This window comes from Rhinatrema bivittatum, chromosome 12, assembly GCF_901001135.1.
Source record: "Rhinatrema bivittatum chromosome 12, aRhiBiv1.1, whole genome shotgun sequence".
Taxonomy (NCBI): Eukaryota; Metazoa; Chordata; class Amphibia; order Gymnophiona; family Rhinatrematidae; genus Rhinatrema; species Rhinatrema bivittatum.
Window position 1 is genome coordinate 21,956,504 of NC_042626.1, and position 18,282 is coordinate 21,974,785.

Sequence of the window (18,282 nt, forward strand, 5' to 3'; positions counted from 1 at the left end):
TATCTTTTAAGATGGGAAGAAGCTATAGCCAGCCATGTCTCCTCCTCTGAGAGATGGCCCTCATCCATAGCCTGTCGCTCTTCTGAAAATTACTCTCCCTGCTTGGATTTTCCAGCCTATTCAGCCGGCATATTTAGAAGGGATGGTTTCTAGTTCTCCTTAACCATTTCTAAACTAAATTGGGAGCAATTTACTGCAATGACTATTTTATAGTAAGTCATGGCAGGAGTCCAGCGAGTTAGGTGGTGCTTCTTTCAGAGCATTATGTGACTCTCCCATAAGTGGTCCTTAATAACATAAATGCCATACTAAGTCAGAGCAAAGGTCCATCAAGCCCAGCATTCTTTTTGTTGGTGGCTAATCCAGGTCACAAGTACTTGGCAGGATCCCAAAGAATAGATCTCTCTTCTTTGTGTTGGCCAGCAATAAGCAGGGGCTTTTCCAAGTCTACATGCCGCCTAATGGTTTATGGTCTTTTCTTCCAGGAACTTGTCTAGGCCCTTTTTAACCTTGTCACACTGACTGCTTTCACCAACTCTTCTGGCAACAAATTCCACAATTTAACTGTGCACAGAGTGGAATACTTTCTCTATCAATGAGTAAGCATGAATTAACCATAAGTCTGTGACATCCAATGCAGACAAGCCAAGGTTGGTCCTGAGCTTTTTCAGATACATGGCTGTTGCCGTGTATGTGGTTTGTCTTTCGTATGTATATGTAGGGCCTTCAGTAATTCCTCTGATGCCAATAGATTCAGCTATATCAGCCAATGGCTTAGCAACTCAAAACAAACCCTGCCAAATTGGAACTCCTCTGGCTCAGTATTCAAGATCATTCCCCCTTTGATCGTCACCTTCCCTGGCAGGTACTATTTTTTTTTTTTCTAAACTAAGGAGTTAGTGCAGTCTAGGGGTTCATCTTGATCAGAACCTCACAATGGAAACTAAATCAAAGGTGGAAAAGACTTCCTTTATGCATCTGCATCAGATTCGCCAACTGTGCAGCTGTCGTATCATCAGCGGAATCAACTATTTCAAAATTCTGTTTTATTGCATATCACAATACAGTCTGAAGTGTCTTCAGCTTTTACAGAATATAGCCACTAGAATCTTGGTACGGGCCAACCACATAATACCAACACTACTCCAGCTGCGCTAGCTCCCAGTTGAAAGCAGGATACAGTTCAGAATACTCTGCTTCATCTACAAATGCATGAATAAACAAGCCCCTGAGCGTTTCCAACTTTTTTTTTTTTTCTACACTCCCACTAGAGAACTCTGATCCTCCCAGCATCTGGGAACTTGGTAGTACTGTTTATCCCTGGATGTTAGCAACATAGTAATGATGGCAGAAAAAGACCAAATGGTCAATCTAGTCTGCCCAACAAGCTTCTTATGGTGGTAGCTGCCACTCTGTGCAGATTACCCCTCAATACTTGCATGGAGCGGCATAGGATCTATTTGGGATTCTGCCAGGTGATTGTGACCTTGGTTGACCACTATTGGAAATGAGATACTGGGTTTGATTGACCCTTCGACTGACCCAGTTTGGTAATTCTTATGTTATGTTTATCCCTATGCCTCAGGCTGTTTTAACTCACTTACAGGAAAAGAGCTAAAGCTTGTCGTCTTGGCCACAATTTTCTTTAGAGTCCCCTTGGCAGAGAGAGTCTTTCAGGCTTATTTACCTGAATGATCAAGTAAGGACTATAAGCTATGTATCCTGGCCTTCTCAGTGCTATCCATTTTACATTCACTTCAAATGTGGTTATAAATGACAATTGACTAATGTACTGTAACTGTTAAAACTTTTTTTGTAATCTGCCTTGAGGCCACTCATGGAAAAAGGTAGAATATCAATTGTCTATAAATCCCACCAAATCTCCAGACTGCATTGGCAGACTGCCTTGATGATACAATTACATGAAGTGTTCTCGAAGTATGGAATCATGAACAACTTGTTCAGTCACTGGTGAAGGCTGGTGATTGATTTGTTCACCTCAGAGGGCAACAGAAAATTTTGTTTTGCTTCATGTATGATACTTTTGTGCTAGACTGGAGGGTCAGTCTACTCTATGCAAATGCCAAAGTCCTCTAATTGTCAGGACCATCCAGAAGATACTTCCAAGATGAGGTGAGACTAATCCTCATAGCACCACCCTGCCCAGGCAAATATGGTATCTATATCTTGTTAGTCTGTTAGTTCAGTCTCCAGTTCCATTGGGAATGTCTCTCGCTCATCACACAGGAGGATGACAGGCAGGCAGGCTCTGCCATATGAACCTACCATTGTTGGCCCTCATAGCATGGATATTGCACATGCAGTACTCATCACTCCTGACCAAGAAGTGGAGATTATGATTTCTGCCAGGACACTTTCAACCATACAGGTAGCTGTTGACTCTAAGGAGGTGGTCGGGTATAAAGAAAAGCTAATTCATCCTGCTGTCTATGAAGAATCAGATTAACTTTAAACTTGCTTTCTCTGTTGCTAAGCAGGCTTGAATCAGTCATAACATGTGGGAGTCCCAAGCTTGAGGGTTGTATACCAGAGCACATATTAAGTACAATCTAGACCACTATGAAGAGAGGCTAAAGAGGTTAGGGTTGTTCAGCTTGGAGAAGAGATGGCTGAGGTGGCATGTGATAGAGGTCTATAAAATCATGAGGACTAGCATGGGTAAATGTGAATCAGTTATTTACTCTTTAGGATAATAGGACTAGGGGGCACTCCATGAAGCTAGCAAGTAGCACACTTTAAAACAAATTGGGGGAGGGGAGAATTTTCACTCAATGCATAATTAAGGTCTGCAGTTTCTTGCCAGAGGATGTGGTTAGGGCAGTTAGTGCAGCTGGGTTTAAAAAAGGTTTGGCTAAGTTCCTGGAGAAGTCCATTAACTGCTATTAATCAAGTCGATTTAGGGAATAGCCACTGCTATTACTGGCATTAGCATGGGATCTACTTAATGTTCGGATACTTGTTACCTGGATTGGCCATGGTTGGAAAAAGGATTCTCCCAGTATGGCGGCAACTTATGTTAAGAAGATGGAATACTGAATGAACAGGCTGTGCAGGGCTACTTCTACAAAGCTCCTCAGCACATGCTGTCCAAACTGTAGTGGAACATAAAGGCAAGAACAAACAACCAATTAGCAGTTTTGCAAACATCTTCAATAGAAGCAGGCCTGAGATGAGCCTTTGAAGTCCCCATGGCTCCCCCTTGAGCCTTGATAGTCTAATCTGTAAACCAGCTAGCACATAAGTACACTATACAGTTTGTTACCAAATTGGCTAGACAACTGCCCTTCCCCCTTCTGTTGGAATCAAAGGACATGGACAGTTGAGAGAGAACTTCTGCTTCATTTGCTTTTATGGCAAGAACTTTGTTACAGTTAATATCCACTGCTTGACCCAAGAAGGAATGCAAAGTTTTTTGTCCATTTGTTGAATGACGGTATGAGGAGTCAGCACTTTGCCAGAATATTCTTATGACCAATAGACTTGCAAAACTGTTACAGCAAAAGCATCTTTTTCACTTGTATTTGACCAGGAAACATTTTCAAATCTGAGTTAAACTTCTAGTTTAAAATCAACATTACCAATACTTATTAGAAGACCAAATTTCTTCTTTGAAGAACAGGTGAAGTTTTCCAACAATTCTTTAAGGCATTTTGAATGGGCTACAAGCATTACCTTAAAACATCCAGAAGCCCATGAAATATGGGGAGAAATAAGGGAAAACTGGGAAAGTATCACAAATATACAGTAGGTAAAAACTGAGCCAAAAAAGGAACATTAGTATTATATTCAGCAGTATAAATGAGGATGCCTGCTGGATACAGATGTCTGAGTGGGGACACTTGCAGTGTAGAACTGTTATTGCAGTTTCAACTTGTAATATCAATGTGGAATGACATACTATTTGTCCTCTAGCTTCTTGAACTGGCATGTTTAGGTGTAAAACACCATTTTGAGTGGTATGAGATGAAGCTGTAATAGGTTGGCTTATACATTATGAAGTTCCCATCTGATATATTGTGTAAAACAAATTTAACATTTAGCTAGTCATCCCGGGCTCAGACTATACTAGATTTTTAGTTAACTGCATATAAACAAGAAACTTAACCCTTCAAAATGTGTACAAATTGTTGTATCAAGGCTGGCTGTCCAATTTTCATAGCAGTAAAATGTGTTAGAATTCTGTTCAAAATATGGAAGAATGATGCATGCATGGAGTGATTTGATGGTTTTTCTTGCAGACCTGGTGATGACTGGAAGAAGACTTTAAAACTCCCTCCAAAGGATCTGAGAATCAAAACTTCAGTAAGGATTCTTGACATTTAAATTAAAAAAAAAAAAAAAAAAAGGTAGAAAGGGATTCTAATTTAAAACCAGTAAACTAGTTTTGTATTCCACTCTAGTACCCAAAAATTAGTAGTTGAAATGGGAAGCAGGTGCACATGCATTACAGTATTTCTTTTTTTTTCTTGTTCTTTTCATGTTTCCTTGCTTTTTCTGCTTACACACTTTTTTTTTTTTTTTTTTTTTTTTTTTTTTTTTTTTTTGCTGCTCAGGATGTGACCTCCACAAAAGGCAATGAGTTTGAAGATTATTGCTTGAAACGGGAGTTGTTAATGGGAATATTTGAAATGGGCTGGGAAAAACCATCTCCAATTCAGGTAAGTCCAGATTGTATTGTACAAGCTAATAAGGTCATTTATCAAAATGCTGTAAGGCGTCTTCACATGCGATAGCACCATAATGTATGTTGCGATGCAAATCTTAAAAAGAGGAGGAGTTAGGGGCGGGAGTGGGCTGGGTTTACTGTTTTGCAAAGCCCTATCGCATGGCTTTTAACGCCGATTTTAGCTACACCTTTTTCAGTAACATTAAGCCATGCGATAGTTTGCATTAAGGCTTTATTGCATTTTGTGATGTGTTCTCAAATGCCTGTTTTAGTAGTTTTGAAGCTCCCGGAGCACCGGCCTAGCTATCCAGGCCATCCGAGAGAGAGACTAGCCATAATGCACTCACCCTAGGTAGGTATTTATATCTCTGTGGGAGGCCCACCTAGTAACTCGAGGTGAGATTTAGGTATTAGTGTAGTGGGTTAGGGGCCACTTTGACATTCAAAGTGAGACGTATGAACAGAACAGTGCTCTTTTGTAAAGATTTGATTATCTTCGGAATGAGGAAACTCACCCAAAGATGAGATTTGTGCAGTCTTCTCTCAACCTTGCATGATGTTACCCAGGTAGAGAGTCCATCAAGCTAGGTTGAGAAAAGATTGCACAAATCTCATCTTTGGGTGAGTTTCCTCACTCCGAAGGTCATCAAATCGAATCTCCAGTTTCTCGGCTACCAGAAGGTAAGAGAAAGCAGTTACAGCGCCTCTCACCTATGAGGGGTTGATCCAAGGGCTCCCAATGCTTTCACACCTACAGAAACTCTACACTCAGATCTCGGTCAGACACCAAGAGAGCGGCAGGCTCAGGTTCAGGTTTGTCTCAAACCCCCCCCCCCCCCCCCCCCAAATGAAATTTTGGTTGATCTGGGCAAAGTCCATGGAACAGTCTCTGGGTGACTTCCTTGCTTCAGGAACTCTGGGTCATAAAGCAGTCTCAAACCCTCCCAGCCCTTGGAATATCTGGGAGTCCAATTTGACACCTAGCAGGGCAAGGTCTTCCTTCAGACTACTCTGATAAGGAGGTTGATGTCCCAAGTACATCGGTTGAGCATAATACTCGGGTGGTGCAGAGCTATCTTAAAGTTCTCGATTTGATGGCAGCAACCCTGGAAGTAGTGCCATGGGCAAGGCACTCCCTGCTGTCACGTTGGAACTCGCAGTCTCAAGACTACTCTATTTGCCTTCACTTACCGATGGTAATATGCTGTCTTCTCCAGTGGGCTGCAGGAAGCTCATCTGGGAAGAGGTGTACACCTGTCCTCTCCAAACTGGCTGGTCCTCGCAACAGATGTGAGCCTCTGGGGCTGGGGAGCTCACTGTCAGGAACTGACAACCCAGGGACGTTGGACCAAGGAAGAAATTCTCTGGAACAAGCTGCATGGAAGCCCAGGCAGTCAGATTGGCGTGTCTACGTTTCGGCCACATACTCAAGGGTCAAGTGGTCTGTGCAATGTCAGACAGCCAACTATGATAGCCTACATCAACTGCCAGCGTGGAACCAAAAGCCAGCAAGTGTCACAGGAGATGTATTTCCGCCCATTCCATAAGGAAGTCTATCTACAGACTATAATCAGCCTCTCCTGTTCAAGATGGAGGAAATGTTCCCATATAGTTGGGCTGCCCAAGCATGTGCCTCTTCTCAATTTTCGTATCACGTTTTTCTAGCAGATGTTTAAAGCATGTTACTCAGGAGCTTCTGGAGTTACAAATAAGCTGGTGGATTCTGCTCATCTAGGGGAGTCCTCTCACAAGTCAGAAGGGAATAAACGGACTCTCTATCCATTTTGAGTTCTTATCAGATCAGATATCTCCTCTGTCAGAACAGCAAAAGACTCCTCAGTTAACCTCATTCTGTTTAGGCTCAGGAGAGCGAAGATTCTACAGATATTTCAGATCCCCCCCCCCCCCCCCCCTACAAGATTTGCTTCAGCATACTTCTCAAGAGGATCTCTGCTACTCCATGTTATTGGATAAGCTGGCAAAGATGCTGTCCATGAGTGTCAAGAAAAAAAACTAGCTTTCGGCTGCTTCAGTTTTTTCAACATAACATAAGAATTGCCATGCTGGGTCAGACCATCAAACCCAGCATATTGTCTCACAGAGGCTAATCCAGGTTGCAAGAACCTGGTAGATCCCATTAAAGTAAAACAAATTCCTGTTACTCCTAGAGATAGCAGTAGCTCTTTTGTCTACCTTGGCTGTCCATGTGCTATGGACTTTCCCTCCAGGAGCTTGTCCAAACATCTTTTCAACCCTGCTATGCTAGTTGCCTTGATCATGTCCTCTGTCAGATTCCACAGCTGTCCTAGCTCACAAGCTCCTTTAGGACCTCCAGATGAGGATGTACCAAACAGACAATATGCCTACTGGTGGCCTGAAAACTGGATTTGAAATATCTGGTCCAAGCTTCCCTATAGTTAGGGCCATCCACTTGGCAGTAGTGGAGTCTGTATTGAAATGTGCTAAGCACGCTTGTGATCACTTCAGAATGCCTTCTGGGAAGGACCCATAAGGTGTTGGACACATTTGGGGGAAGGTCTTCTAGGAGTCCATGTTGAGTGCCTAGATTATGGCTCACCAGCACTACATAGTGCACTATGTGCATGAATGCACACAAAAGCTAAAGCCTCTGGATTGTGAATGTAGGTGGATGTCTGCTGAGCAGTGGATGACAGAAGAATGCGAGAAGCACCTCTTCTGTTCAGTTTATGAAGGTTGTGCAGCCAAAACTTTTAGCCATTTCTGAGGAGCTCAGTGGCTTTGTATGGCTACAAATGGGTGGCCTCCGAGAGCACATACATGATCATCTTGCAGATGTGCCCTGTACAGGGGCCAGTTTATTCAGCTACAAAGTTCCAGATCTAGTGCTCTGATCAAGGAGCATCTATCTGCCTTACAGTTGCTTTCAGCTATGGCAGGGGACCAACCAGCTTCTACCTGATGCCAGTATTTTTCCAGCAAGTGTTAATTCTGTCATTGGTGCCCCTTCTGCTCCTTTCAATGTCATCACACTCCTCCCACTCTTCAGCAGCTGTCTGAGGTCGACAAAAGAAAAGCCATTGGCCGAAAGCTCAGCAACAGATGCAGCCTAAGCCCAGACTAGCTTCTGATGATTTTCAGACTTACCGCTTCTGATGGGGCACAGACTTTCATACCAAAATGGCACCAAAAACGAATGACTCCTGAAAATTCTGGTATGTGCTTCCTTTTTATGCTTCTCTCATTGTCCTCCAACCTAACAGTCTTTGGCTGCAACCCTTCTCAATCTTCCTAATTGCAACTGGAAATGGAGAAGGCAACGAAACCTGTCCCTCTTCTGGAATATGACCTTATAAACAGAGAGAGAGTCTTTCCTGTGTGACATCCGGTTCCCACACTCTCTACTAATGAAGCTGTTCTGCCGTTTGCTTCTAGATCTTGAAGCTGGAATTATTAGTCCCTCCTGACAGTTGTATGAAACATGGTTCGCGTCAGGGAACCGTGGAAACTTATAGTAAACCCGTAATTCTTCGTGACACATCTGGGCAATTATATCTTTTAAAGATAGACTTTGGACAATTTGAGATTTCATTGCCCCATCATTTGTTTGTTTTGTTTTTCTGTTAATACATTGAAGTTCCCAGGGAAAAAAAATGAAAAATGAAGGTGCCTATTAATACAAACCTGAAGGTACGTATTAATAAAAAGCACATGCCAGTATTATCCACCAGCCTGCTGGGTCTTGTATGGTCTTTGTCTCAGAAATGGGCAAAGACTTATGAAACAAAATACATACTCACCAACTTTGAGTTGAGGCACAATATATATGTGGCCTACCTAATCAGATTAGTGTTTAATACTTTTGATTTGTGAGGTGCATCTCCCTCTAAACAAAAGTAAATATAAAAAAAACTGAAGCACTGTAATACTGTCTACATTGAGACCAGTTTTAACATCAGTTCATCTGTAAGAGAAATTGGAAAAAGACTTGCAATAGGTACTAAAATCTGGTACATTCCCTGAAATAGAAAACTATCCAGCCCATAATACAGAGAGAAAGTAAATACATCTGGGATTTAGATCTGTCATGGTTTTATTCTCTCTATACGCAGCTGCAGAAAAGATCATATCACCATGCACTACTGTGTCATATTTATTCTCTTGGTTATTTATATTACCGCTCATATTTATGTACCGTCACATTCATTCAAATAGGCTTATTTATTTACTCTGCTACACTATTACTTTAATTGTATGAAATGTAAATATTGCATTGTTTAACCTCTCCCCTCTTCCAGTTCCAAGTTAATTTTCCCTGTTTTATTGTAACTTTCTCACACCTTTTAATTGATTCTCTGTATTTAAAGTTCACAGTTGTATTGGAAATATTTATTACGTTACGCTATACTTTACACACATTGTTATTTGTAAACCGGGTTGATGTGATGCCTATCATGAAACTCGGTATAACAAAAATAATAAATAAATAAAAACTGTTTAAACTAGCATGGTGATATGTATTAAACAATCTAATGACACCATACTGTAAGGTCTGCACTAGTGCAGTTTATATAGAATATCCATCAGACTCATGATGGTATTGTGGCATGTAATATCCTCACTGTGGAGACTTATTTTTGCTGGTAAGTAAAACAATTTTAAATTTGAATAATTTAAATTACTAGTGCTTATTAGAAATATTGCTATTAAACACCAGCATCTGTTATCCTGTAGTGCTTTCTTAATTTGAATGCTTGTTTAGCTTCTGGTCTTAGTGAAGTTAAGCTGTATACTATAATATATAGTTTGGTTAGAAATGTGTTCTGCATTTTCACACCATTTTGTATCATTTTCTTACCAGTTTAAAATGTTCTGCTATATCTTTATATACATTTTTTCTCTCATTAAAAAGTCATAAGTATCTGTATAAGAGTGCCTAGTAGTGTGTGCTTGTTTTTCTGCTTGTATAGATGCTGTGAATGGTGACAGTTTTTTTTTAGTTTAATATTTATTGAACAGGATGCAACTTTAGTGTTGTAACAGTAAAGCTATTTTATATAACAGTATAGAAGAAATACAATGTATATCGATTTCTCAAAACAATCTCTTGACTTCCATTTTCAATCTTCACCCCCCCTCCCCCATATTCCATAACTATCCATATTATTGCAGAGATTCATTCAAAAATTGCCATCTGCTTGCTGTCCACTATGCTGCATGGGTGCACCACGTCACCAGATGATTGTCACTTAGTCCTTGGAGATAACTCGAAGTGCTTGCTTTAATCCCATTCCCCAAATGGTGGCTATTTCTAATGATTTTGTACTTGTTTTCCAGGAGGAGAGTATTCCCATTGCTTTATCTGGTAGGGATATCTTGGCTAGAGCAAAAAATGGAACAGGCAAGAGCGGAGCCTACCTCATTCCCCTACTTGAACGACTAGATCTAAAGAAAGACAGTATACAAGGTCAGAGCTGAATTTGGTTGAAAGGCTTTGTCATGGAGGCATTTTAAAAAAGTGTACACTTGTACAGGTGACAAGGATGTGTTCCTTTTTTTGGTAATTGTATATGGGGAAAACTATAGCAAATTCAGGACTCCTTACTGCAGTTAGATCTAGGTTTTGACCCCATTGTGGTACAAATAACACTATCTGGTGTGTTTACGTTCTCTTTGGAATGGATGCATGTAATATGGGAAATCCTAGGAAGTCTGTAAATTCTGAACCCTTCTGCATAGTAGTAATGTTGAAACCATGAATAACCAACCAATCCATATTCTCCTCCAGCAACCTGTAATTTTGCCAGATGTCTGTGCACATGATTTTCAGTAGGCTGGGGGTGGGTGTCTTCCCTTCATTTATATAAAATTAAAGCTTGGGTTATTGATCTGCTCTTATTTACTGTAATAAACATGCTCCAAACTCCTGTGCTGGAAAAGTGTAAATGAACAGAGAAGAATCCCTGAATTCTTTTTCTTAGGTACATGCCTAAATTATAAATCCTGTAGGCCAGGGATAACTGTCTCTCAACTTGTTAAAATGTATCCTGCTTTAGAGTGTTGTATGATGCTCTCTTGTACTGGGCTTGATACTGTGCTGCAGAATACTGGCTGTAATTTGGCTATAATCGTGATTTTGTTGCACTGTAACAATTTCAACAGTGTTAAGTTGTATATACAGGGTGTATTGGAAAATGTTCTGTTTTTGTTCTGCAATACCTTGTTTTGTTGAGTTTACTTCTGTACAGCTTACGGGGTTCGTTGGGATAATATTCTGAGAACAATTAGAAGTGTCTCCCAGTTATGATGCAGAATGTATCACATCTTGCCTTGCAGATTTTAACCTGATTCCTTTCATCAAAAATCAAGACGTTTTAGGGTTTATTTTTTTCTCTTTATAGCAATGGTAATTGTTCCCACTAGAGAACTTGCTCTACAGGTCAGTCAGATCTGTATCCAAGTCAGCAAGCATATGGGAGGAGTCAAAGTGATGGCAACAACAGGAGGAACAAACCTGCGGGATGACATAATGAGGCTAGATGATACAGGTAGGACTGTTTCACAGCCCCTTATGGCTGCTGCTCTGCTTAGGCAGATGACCTACAAAACTGCATATATAGGTTACTTTCTTACATGTAAAACTGACAGTTTACATAAAACATCTGCATAGTTTCTTGGTATTTACTGATGTTTACTTTTAAATAATATTTGACATAATGAAGAATAAATTTGTGGGTTTAATAAAACCAACCTTTTGGCTGAAGTTGGTGTTTGTTCTGACAGTTCATGTGGTGATAGCGACACCTGGCAGGATTCTGGATCTCATCAAGAAAGGCGTGGCAAAGGTTGACCAAATCCAGATGATAGTATTGGATGAGGTAACGTTTAAAATTATATTGTGGTACAAGAACAAAAAATCTATGCAGGACCCATAGATACTGTATGTTAAACTGGCTTCAAATGTCATATGCATAAGTTAAATGTCCCTTTTTGAAATTAGCTTATAGTCTGAACACAGATATTAAATTACTTGTTTAGGCTTTTGAAATAGGATCTCCATAAACATAACACTTTGTGCAAATAGCTTTACTGTAAGTAATACCCAGGGAAGGAAATCCTTATGCTCAGATTTCCTAAACTTTGGTATGTAAAAGTGGTTTGTCTGAATTGCTGCCTTTAAATCAAACCTCATCAGTTTGTTTTCATCTAAGGACTTCCAGTTTAACACCTATTAAATCTTTTCTAGGCACTACATGCCTTGTAACTTTTCAGGCATTACTTACACAGGAGAAAGGACTTGTGTCCCTGAAAGACAAGGCACACATCACTTAAATTCAATGTTCTCAGCTGTAGTTAAATTTAGAAATGTTATGTGCTAGATTATCATTTTGAATGGTCAGGAAGTTTGTTCTTACTGGCAATTTTCCTATCCCAACGTTTTTATTCCCCCCCCCCCCCCCCCCCAAGCCTTTGAACTATAAACTAACTTGACATGCATGTCTTGCACTTTCTCTACTACGCCACCTATCCTACTTCCCCAGCAGAGATGTGTAGAGGTGCTGGTATCCTGTGCTAGCGCATGTTCAGTCTCTGCAGCAGTCTTCTGCCATCCCATTTTTTTCTTTTCAAATTGGACTGATCTGGGTACGTACAGGGAACTCTTCCAAATGTATTCCTGACTTCTGGGTTTTTCCTTCCTGCCAGCAGATGGCGACAGAGAAAGTTTCACTGACACTATATATATCCCATTCCCTGTACGTACCAGGATCAGTCCAGACGGTGGGTTATGTCCCCCGTCCAGCAGATAGTCAGACAAGGCTTCGGAGGGTGCTGCCTTATATACCATTGCACCCTCTGTGAGTTCTCAGTATCTTTCTGTCTCCAGCAGATAGGAGTAGGGGAACCTTGGCTTCCCCTGTCTTGGAGAGAGTTTATTCTTTCTTCCTTCTGTTCTTGTGATTTCTTTAGATGGATCAAGTTATTTAAAAAAAAAAGTCAAGCATAGTGATTTCTATTGGCTTGCAGATGGTTCTGTCTTTAACTTGTCTGGTTTTCTTTCCTTTCTCTGCCCGTTGGGGTAAGTTCCTTGTGACTTTTGTTTTAACCTTTTCTTCTAGGTTTCTCAAATCAGCACCCCTGGGGGTGGATGTTGGAGGTTTCAACCTTCCCCCCCCCCCCCCCCCCCCCCCTTGCCGCCTTCCGACTCGTGGCCCCGAGACGTGCATTCCCCGGGGCTACTGGCCGCAGAGAGGTCATATTCCTCTGCTGGCACTGGTTCATCAGGGTCTGTGGCTAAGCGGATGCGGTTTCCCGCTGCCCGCGGAGTTGTCCCTGCTTCCCGGCTTTCTACTTTTTCACCCCCCGCTTCTCGTCAGCATGCAGAGGGCCCTCTGATGCTCGGCGTGTGGGGAACCGGGATCGCAGTTATCCCACGAGGGGATATGCACGCGGTGCCTCCCTGGTGGGGATGGCACCTCACAGCCACCGGGATGCCTTTCTTCGCGCGATCAAGCGCACCTTCAGAAACAGGGGCCGGCCCCGATTCTGCTTCGCGCGGGAACGGCAGCCGTCTTGGTCCCAGAGCCAGTCATGCAGGTGCCTTCAGGAGATGATCGGGAGGATTTGTCGGACATTCCTCCACCTGTTTTGACTCCGGTTCTGCCCTTGGGACCCCATGTACAGCCTGGAAACTGTTCTAATCTGCCCCCCGCTCCGTTCAACACGGACTTTATTTTACTGATTCACAATGCTTACCTGGCAAGGATGGGCCAGCCTCCGGATCCCACAGCAGGACCCCCGCCTCCCAAAGTCCCCAGGACAGCGGATACGCCTCCTGAGGGGGTTCACCAGGGAGCACAGGACCCAGTGGGGGGGGGCACTGGGGACCCCTCAGGGGACCTCCTGGGTGCGTCTCACACTTCCACCTGCAGGGGGGGCTGGTTCAGCTCCAGATCCGGCTCTGGATGACCCCCTACTTGGCCTGGATAATCCCCCTGCTCGCCACACAGATGGAAGAGGGTGCTCCGGATTTTCCAGAGGGATGAGTTAGACGCGCTCATTCCACATATTCTGTAAGAGCTGGACATTGAGGCTCCCCAGGATCCACCGGGACCCTCCACCTCGGGAAAGAAGGGGGACCCAGTACTGGCGGGTGTCTGCCCTCCGTCCAGGGCCTTCCCTACCCATCCCACCTTCCTACAACTGTTGGCCAGAGAATGGGATATGCCTGAAGCCTCTCTGAAGGTCAGCAGAGTGATGGATGTTATACCCTCTTCCCGAGGACTTTTTAGATCTCCTTAAGGTTCCGAAGTTTGACTCCGTGGTCTCAGCAGTTACAAAGCGGACAACTATCCCGGTTACAGGAGGCACGGCCCTGCGGGATCTACAGGACAGGAAGCGGGAAGTCTACCTCAAAAGGGTATTTGAGGTTTCTGCATTGGGAGTCCGAGCGGCCATTTGTAGTTCACTGGCGCAAAGAGTAGGGCTTTGCTGGGTTTAGCAACTCCTTACCTCTCAGGACCTACCACCAGAGAAAGCAATCCAGGCAGACTGCCTAGAGGCTGTTATAGCCTACAGCGCGGATGCCCTGTATGATCTCCTATGAGTACTGGCAAGATCAATGGTTTCTGTGGTCTCGGCGCGACGTCTCCTCTGGCTCTGTAACTGGTCTGCAGATTACTCCTCAAAGTCAAGCCTGGGTTCTCTTCCTTTTAAGGGCAAATTTCTCTTCGGGGATGATTTGGACCAGATCAAGTCACTATGAGAATGCGGTACATCGTCTGCCTGAGGACAGTCTGCAATCCTCAATCGTTTAATCCCTCTAGAAGTCGGTCCCGCACACAACGCTGTTACCGCAATCCTAGACAGACGATGCGTTGTACTCCCTCTTCCAGATCTCAGTCGTGGCCTAGTTCCTTTTGAGGCCGCAGACCACCTAGGAACGGGGTGGCCCAAGGGGCTCCCCCCAAGTCCTCCCAATGATGCCAGACTGACCCACTCCTCGCCCTCTTCCCCCCCCCCCCAGGATCGGGGGGCGAATATCTCTCTTCTACAAGGAGTGGGTTCGAATCACCTCAGATCAGTGGGTTCTAGACATCCTAAAGCATACAGTGCCTTCCTTCCTGCCCAAGGTGGTGTCTGCATTTCATCTGAATCAGACAGTGGAACTACTGTCCTTCTCTGCCAATGAGTCACGGACTCTCTGCAACCTTGATGTCAAGCGCATCCTGATCCGTTACCTGGAGGTCACCAATGATTTTCGTTTGTCAGACCATTTGTTCATCCTTTGGTCTGGACCAAAGAAAAGGCTCTATGTCTATGAAGACAACGATCGTTAGATGGCTCAAAGAAGCTATTGTGGCAACATACATAGGAGCAGGTCGACCACCCCCTTTGAGTGTCAAAGCACATTCCCTTCGATCTCTGGTGACGTCCTGGGCAGAAAGCCAGTCTGTCTCCTCCCAGGAGATCTGCCGGGCTGCGACCTGGAAATCATTGCATACATTTGCAAGGCACTATCTATTACATCTCAAGTTGCCGACTTCGGTTACTTTGGCGACAGGGTCATTCGAGCAGGGCTTTCAGGGGCCCACTCTATGTAGGGAAGCTTTGGTACATCCCACTGTCTGGACTGATCCTGGTACGTACAGGGAAAAGAAAATTATTCCTTACCTGCTTATTTTCGTTCCTGTAGTACCACGGATCAGTCCAGATGCCCTCCCTAACAATTTTGGGGATTGGGGTTTTCCTGCTCGATCTTCCCTTCTGACTTCTCTATTCTGTTTATCCTATTCAGGGGGTTCATGTTTATCCATTCACCTCTACGTTTCTGAGGCTGTTTCCAGTTCTTTTTGCAAGTTCACATTGTAGCACCAATTGTCTTTGTTTATATTTTTATCATACTAAGGTGTGGTTGGTTAGCTTGATACATCCTTCTCTGTCTACGGCTCTGATATTCTCTATACTGAGGACTCACAGAGGGTGCACTGGTATATAAGGCAGCACCCTCTGAAGCCTTGTCTGACTCCATCTGCTGGACGGGGGACATAACCCACCGTCTGGATTGATCCGTGGTACTACAGGAACGAAAATTAGCAGGTAAGGAATCATTTTCTTGTGTGCCACCTGCAATCCCTCAGTATTTCTCAGTCTATAGCAGATGGTAAATGGAGTAAAACCTGAGGAAAAAAAAGATTGACAATTACGGGATCCTCCCAGAGGGTTGTGAGGTCCTGGTGGGGCCATCCCACCTGCTTTGAGGCAGATGAGCAGGGGGTTGGTGACTGTTTTAATAACTCAGTCTGGAAGGCAGTGAGGTGGACAACTGGTGGTCCAGATTCCTCATCCTCCACAAGACAGCAGCAGAATCAGCCAGCAGTTCTGCACTGCAAGGCCAATAGAGCAGGGAAGTTTGGCAGAAGGAGACTGATATAGCCAGTGGGCTGGCTCTTTTCTGATCTGCCATGTGGCCTGCGCTCCTGGAACCAAACCTCTGCACCAAATGAAAGTATTGGTTTCTGGGTCGTCTTTTTTTTTTTTTTTTTTTAACTCTCAGAACAAATAAAGGAACTAGATAGAGGAATCGATGCAGCATCAGCAAGGTTTCGGGGGGGGGCGACTTCAGCATCCGTTAGAGGGGGAAGCCAGGGACATCCTGTCGTGGTGCTTACTTTCACCAAACTGGAGCGTGGTGCAGAATTGGAGATCCCGAATTGGATAATAGTCACCACCGATGCAAGCCTCTCTAGATGGAGGGCAGTGTGGTAGGGTCAGTGGTCAAAACAGGAGACATGGCCTATCAGTGGAGATGAGTGGTGCATTTCACGTTGCTTGCCTGTCTGCCAAGGTTACACAGCCATGAAGTAAGGATCCTATTGAACAACGCGACAACCGTGAACTACATCAACTGTCAAGACGGAACCAAGAATCAGGAAGTGGCTCGGGAGGTCTGGGAGCTGATTCTCTGGGCAGAACAGTACTTGGAGTGGCTGGCAGCGTTGCAATCACCAGAGTAAACAATGTTCAGGCGGATTTTCAGTCTGAGAAAGTTAGACCCTGGGGAATGGGAGCTGTCTGAGGCAGCGATGTCTCATTCACAGTAGATAGGGATATTCCGACCAAAGAGGAATACCAAGGCATTGCGGTTTTGTAGCCCCTGAACAGAAAACTGTACAAAGGAATTTGAGCTCTGGTGCTGCTGTGGACTCAAAAGATTCTTTTGTTTTCCCTCCCATGGCCTCTGGTGGACAAAGGATTATAGCAGAAAGAGGAACATCCAGGCAGTGTGATCCAGATAGCTCCAGAGTGGCCACATTGACCATACTTCCCAGATCAGATCGAATCAACATGGCCATAGATGGGCCCTTGAGGTTCAGTTATCTGTCGACTGTTTTTCCCACCAGGGCCCAATATTTTTGGGTCAGGTGGCTCACTTCTTCTTTCTCATGGTTTGTCTTCTGAGAAGACAACTGAGATGAAGGGGATATTCTGAAGTGGTTATTTCTACCTTCTACATCCTTGACATATACAAAATTTGGAGGATCTTCAAGTCCTGGTCTCTTGTTGACTGAGTGCAGCCTGTCTGTTCAGGCTACAGTGTCGCATATTTTGGCTTTTCTACAGAGAGGTTCTGGTCAAGGGACTGACCTTTAACTGAGTGTTTAGGTAGCGACATTGGGTTGTCGCCAGGGTAAGATGCAAGGGTGTCCTCTGTCCACATATCCAGATGTTCTCTGGTTCCTTCAGAAAGCTAAGAACTTGTCCTCAGGTCCATCTGGGAATCTGAATCTAGTCCTTAGAGGATTGTGTGAGGATCTGTTTGAACCACTAAAGAGAGGTATGGTAAAGGACTTGACTCTTAAAATGGTTTCTTGGTGGCTATTTATTCAGCCAGGAGAATTTCAGAGCTCCAGGTGCCATCGTGTGAGATCCCTTCCTACAGATGTCTCAGGTGTATCTTTATGCATGGTGCCACTTTTACTGCCTGAGGTAGTCTTGGTGCTCCATCTTAGTTACAGTAGAGCTTCCAGCTTTTATGAATTTGGATTTGTCTACACCTCACGCGGGGGAGCTTAGGCTATTAGATTGGAGGCATGCATTATTGAGGTATGTAAAGGGCACATGATTTCCATAGACCTCATCACCTCTTTGTACCATGGAGTGGTACAAAAAAGGGAAATAAGGCTACAATTGTGCAGTAGCTGAAGGAAACAATTGAGTCAACTTGCATTTTAAAGGGTGCCCGCTGCTGGAGGGTTTAGGGGCGCACTTGATGTGTTCCCAGGTGATTTCCTGGGCTGAGTCACAGCAGGTGTCTCTGCATGAAGTTTGCTGGGCGTCTACTGGGAAGTTGCCGACTTTTGCTAAACATTATTGCTTGGATGTCGGGGCTCCAGCTTCCATGTGCTTTAGTGAATGTTCTACGAGTGGAACTCTCCACGTCCCACTCAAGTTAAAGGGAACTTAGGTACATTCCAGGAGTCTGGTCTGATCTGGGTACATACAGTGAAAGGAAAATTGGCTCTTAACTACTAATTTTTGTACCTGTAGTACTACAGATCAGTCCAGAAACCCACCCATTTACTGTGGGGGAGAGTCTACCACTTGTACTGTTGCTT

The 18,282-nt window shown here is 43.8% G+C and overlaps 1 protein-coding gene across 1 annotated transcript in view; it reads left to right on the top strand.

Moving 5' to 3' along the window:
• Positions 1–18,282, top strand: part of DDX6 (DEAD-box helicase 6) — a 78,810-nt gene that overhangs the window by 17,771 nt on the left and 42,757 nt on the right. Inside the window, exons 3-7 of the mRNA XM_029572546.1 lie at positions 4,260–4,323; positions 4,575–4,679; positions 10,004–10,133; positions 11,068–11,214; positions 11,450–11,544. Coding sequence (XP_029428406.1) covers positions 4,260–4,323; positions 4,575–4,679; positions 10,004–10,133; positions 11,068–11,214; positions 11,450–11,544 — 541 coding nt within the window. The remainder of the gene's footprint in view (positions 1–4,259; positions 4,324–4,574; positions 4,680–10,003; positions 10,134–11,067; positions 11,215–11,449; positions 11,545–18,282) is intronic.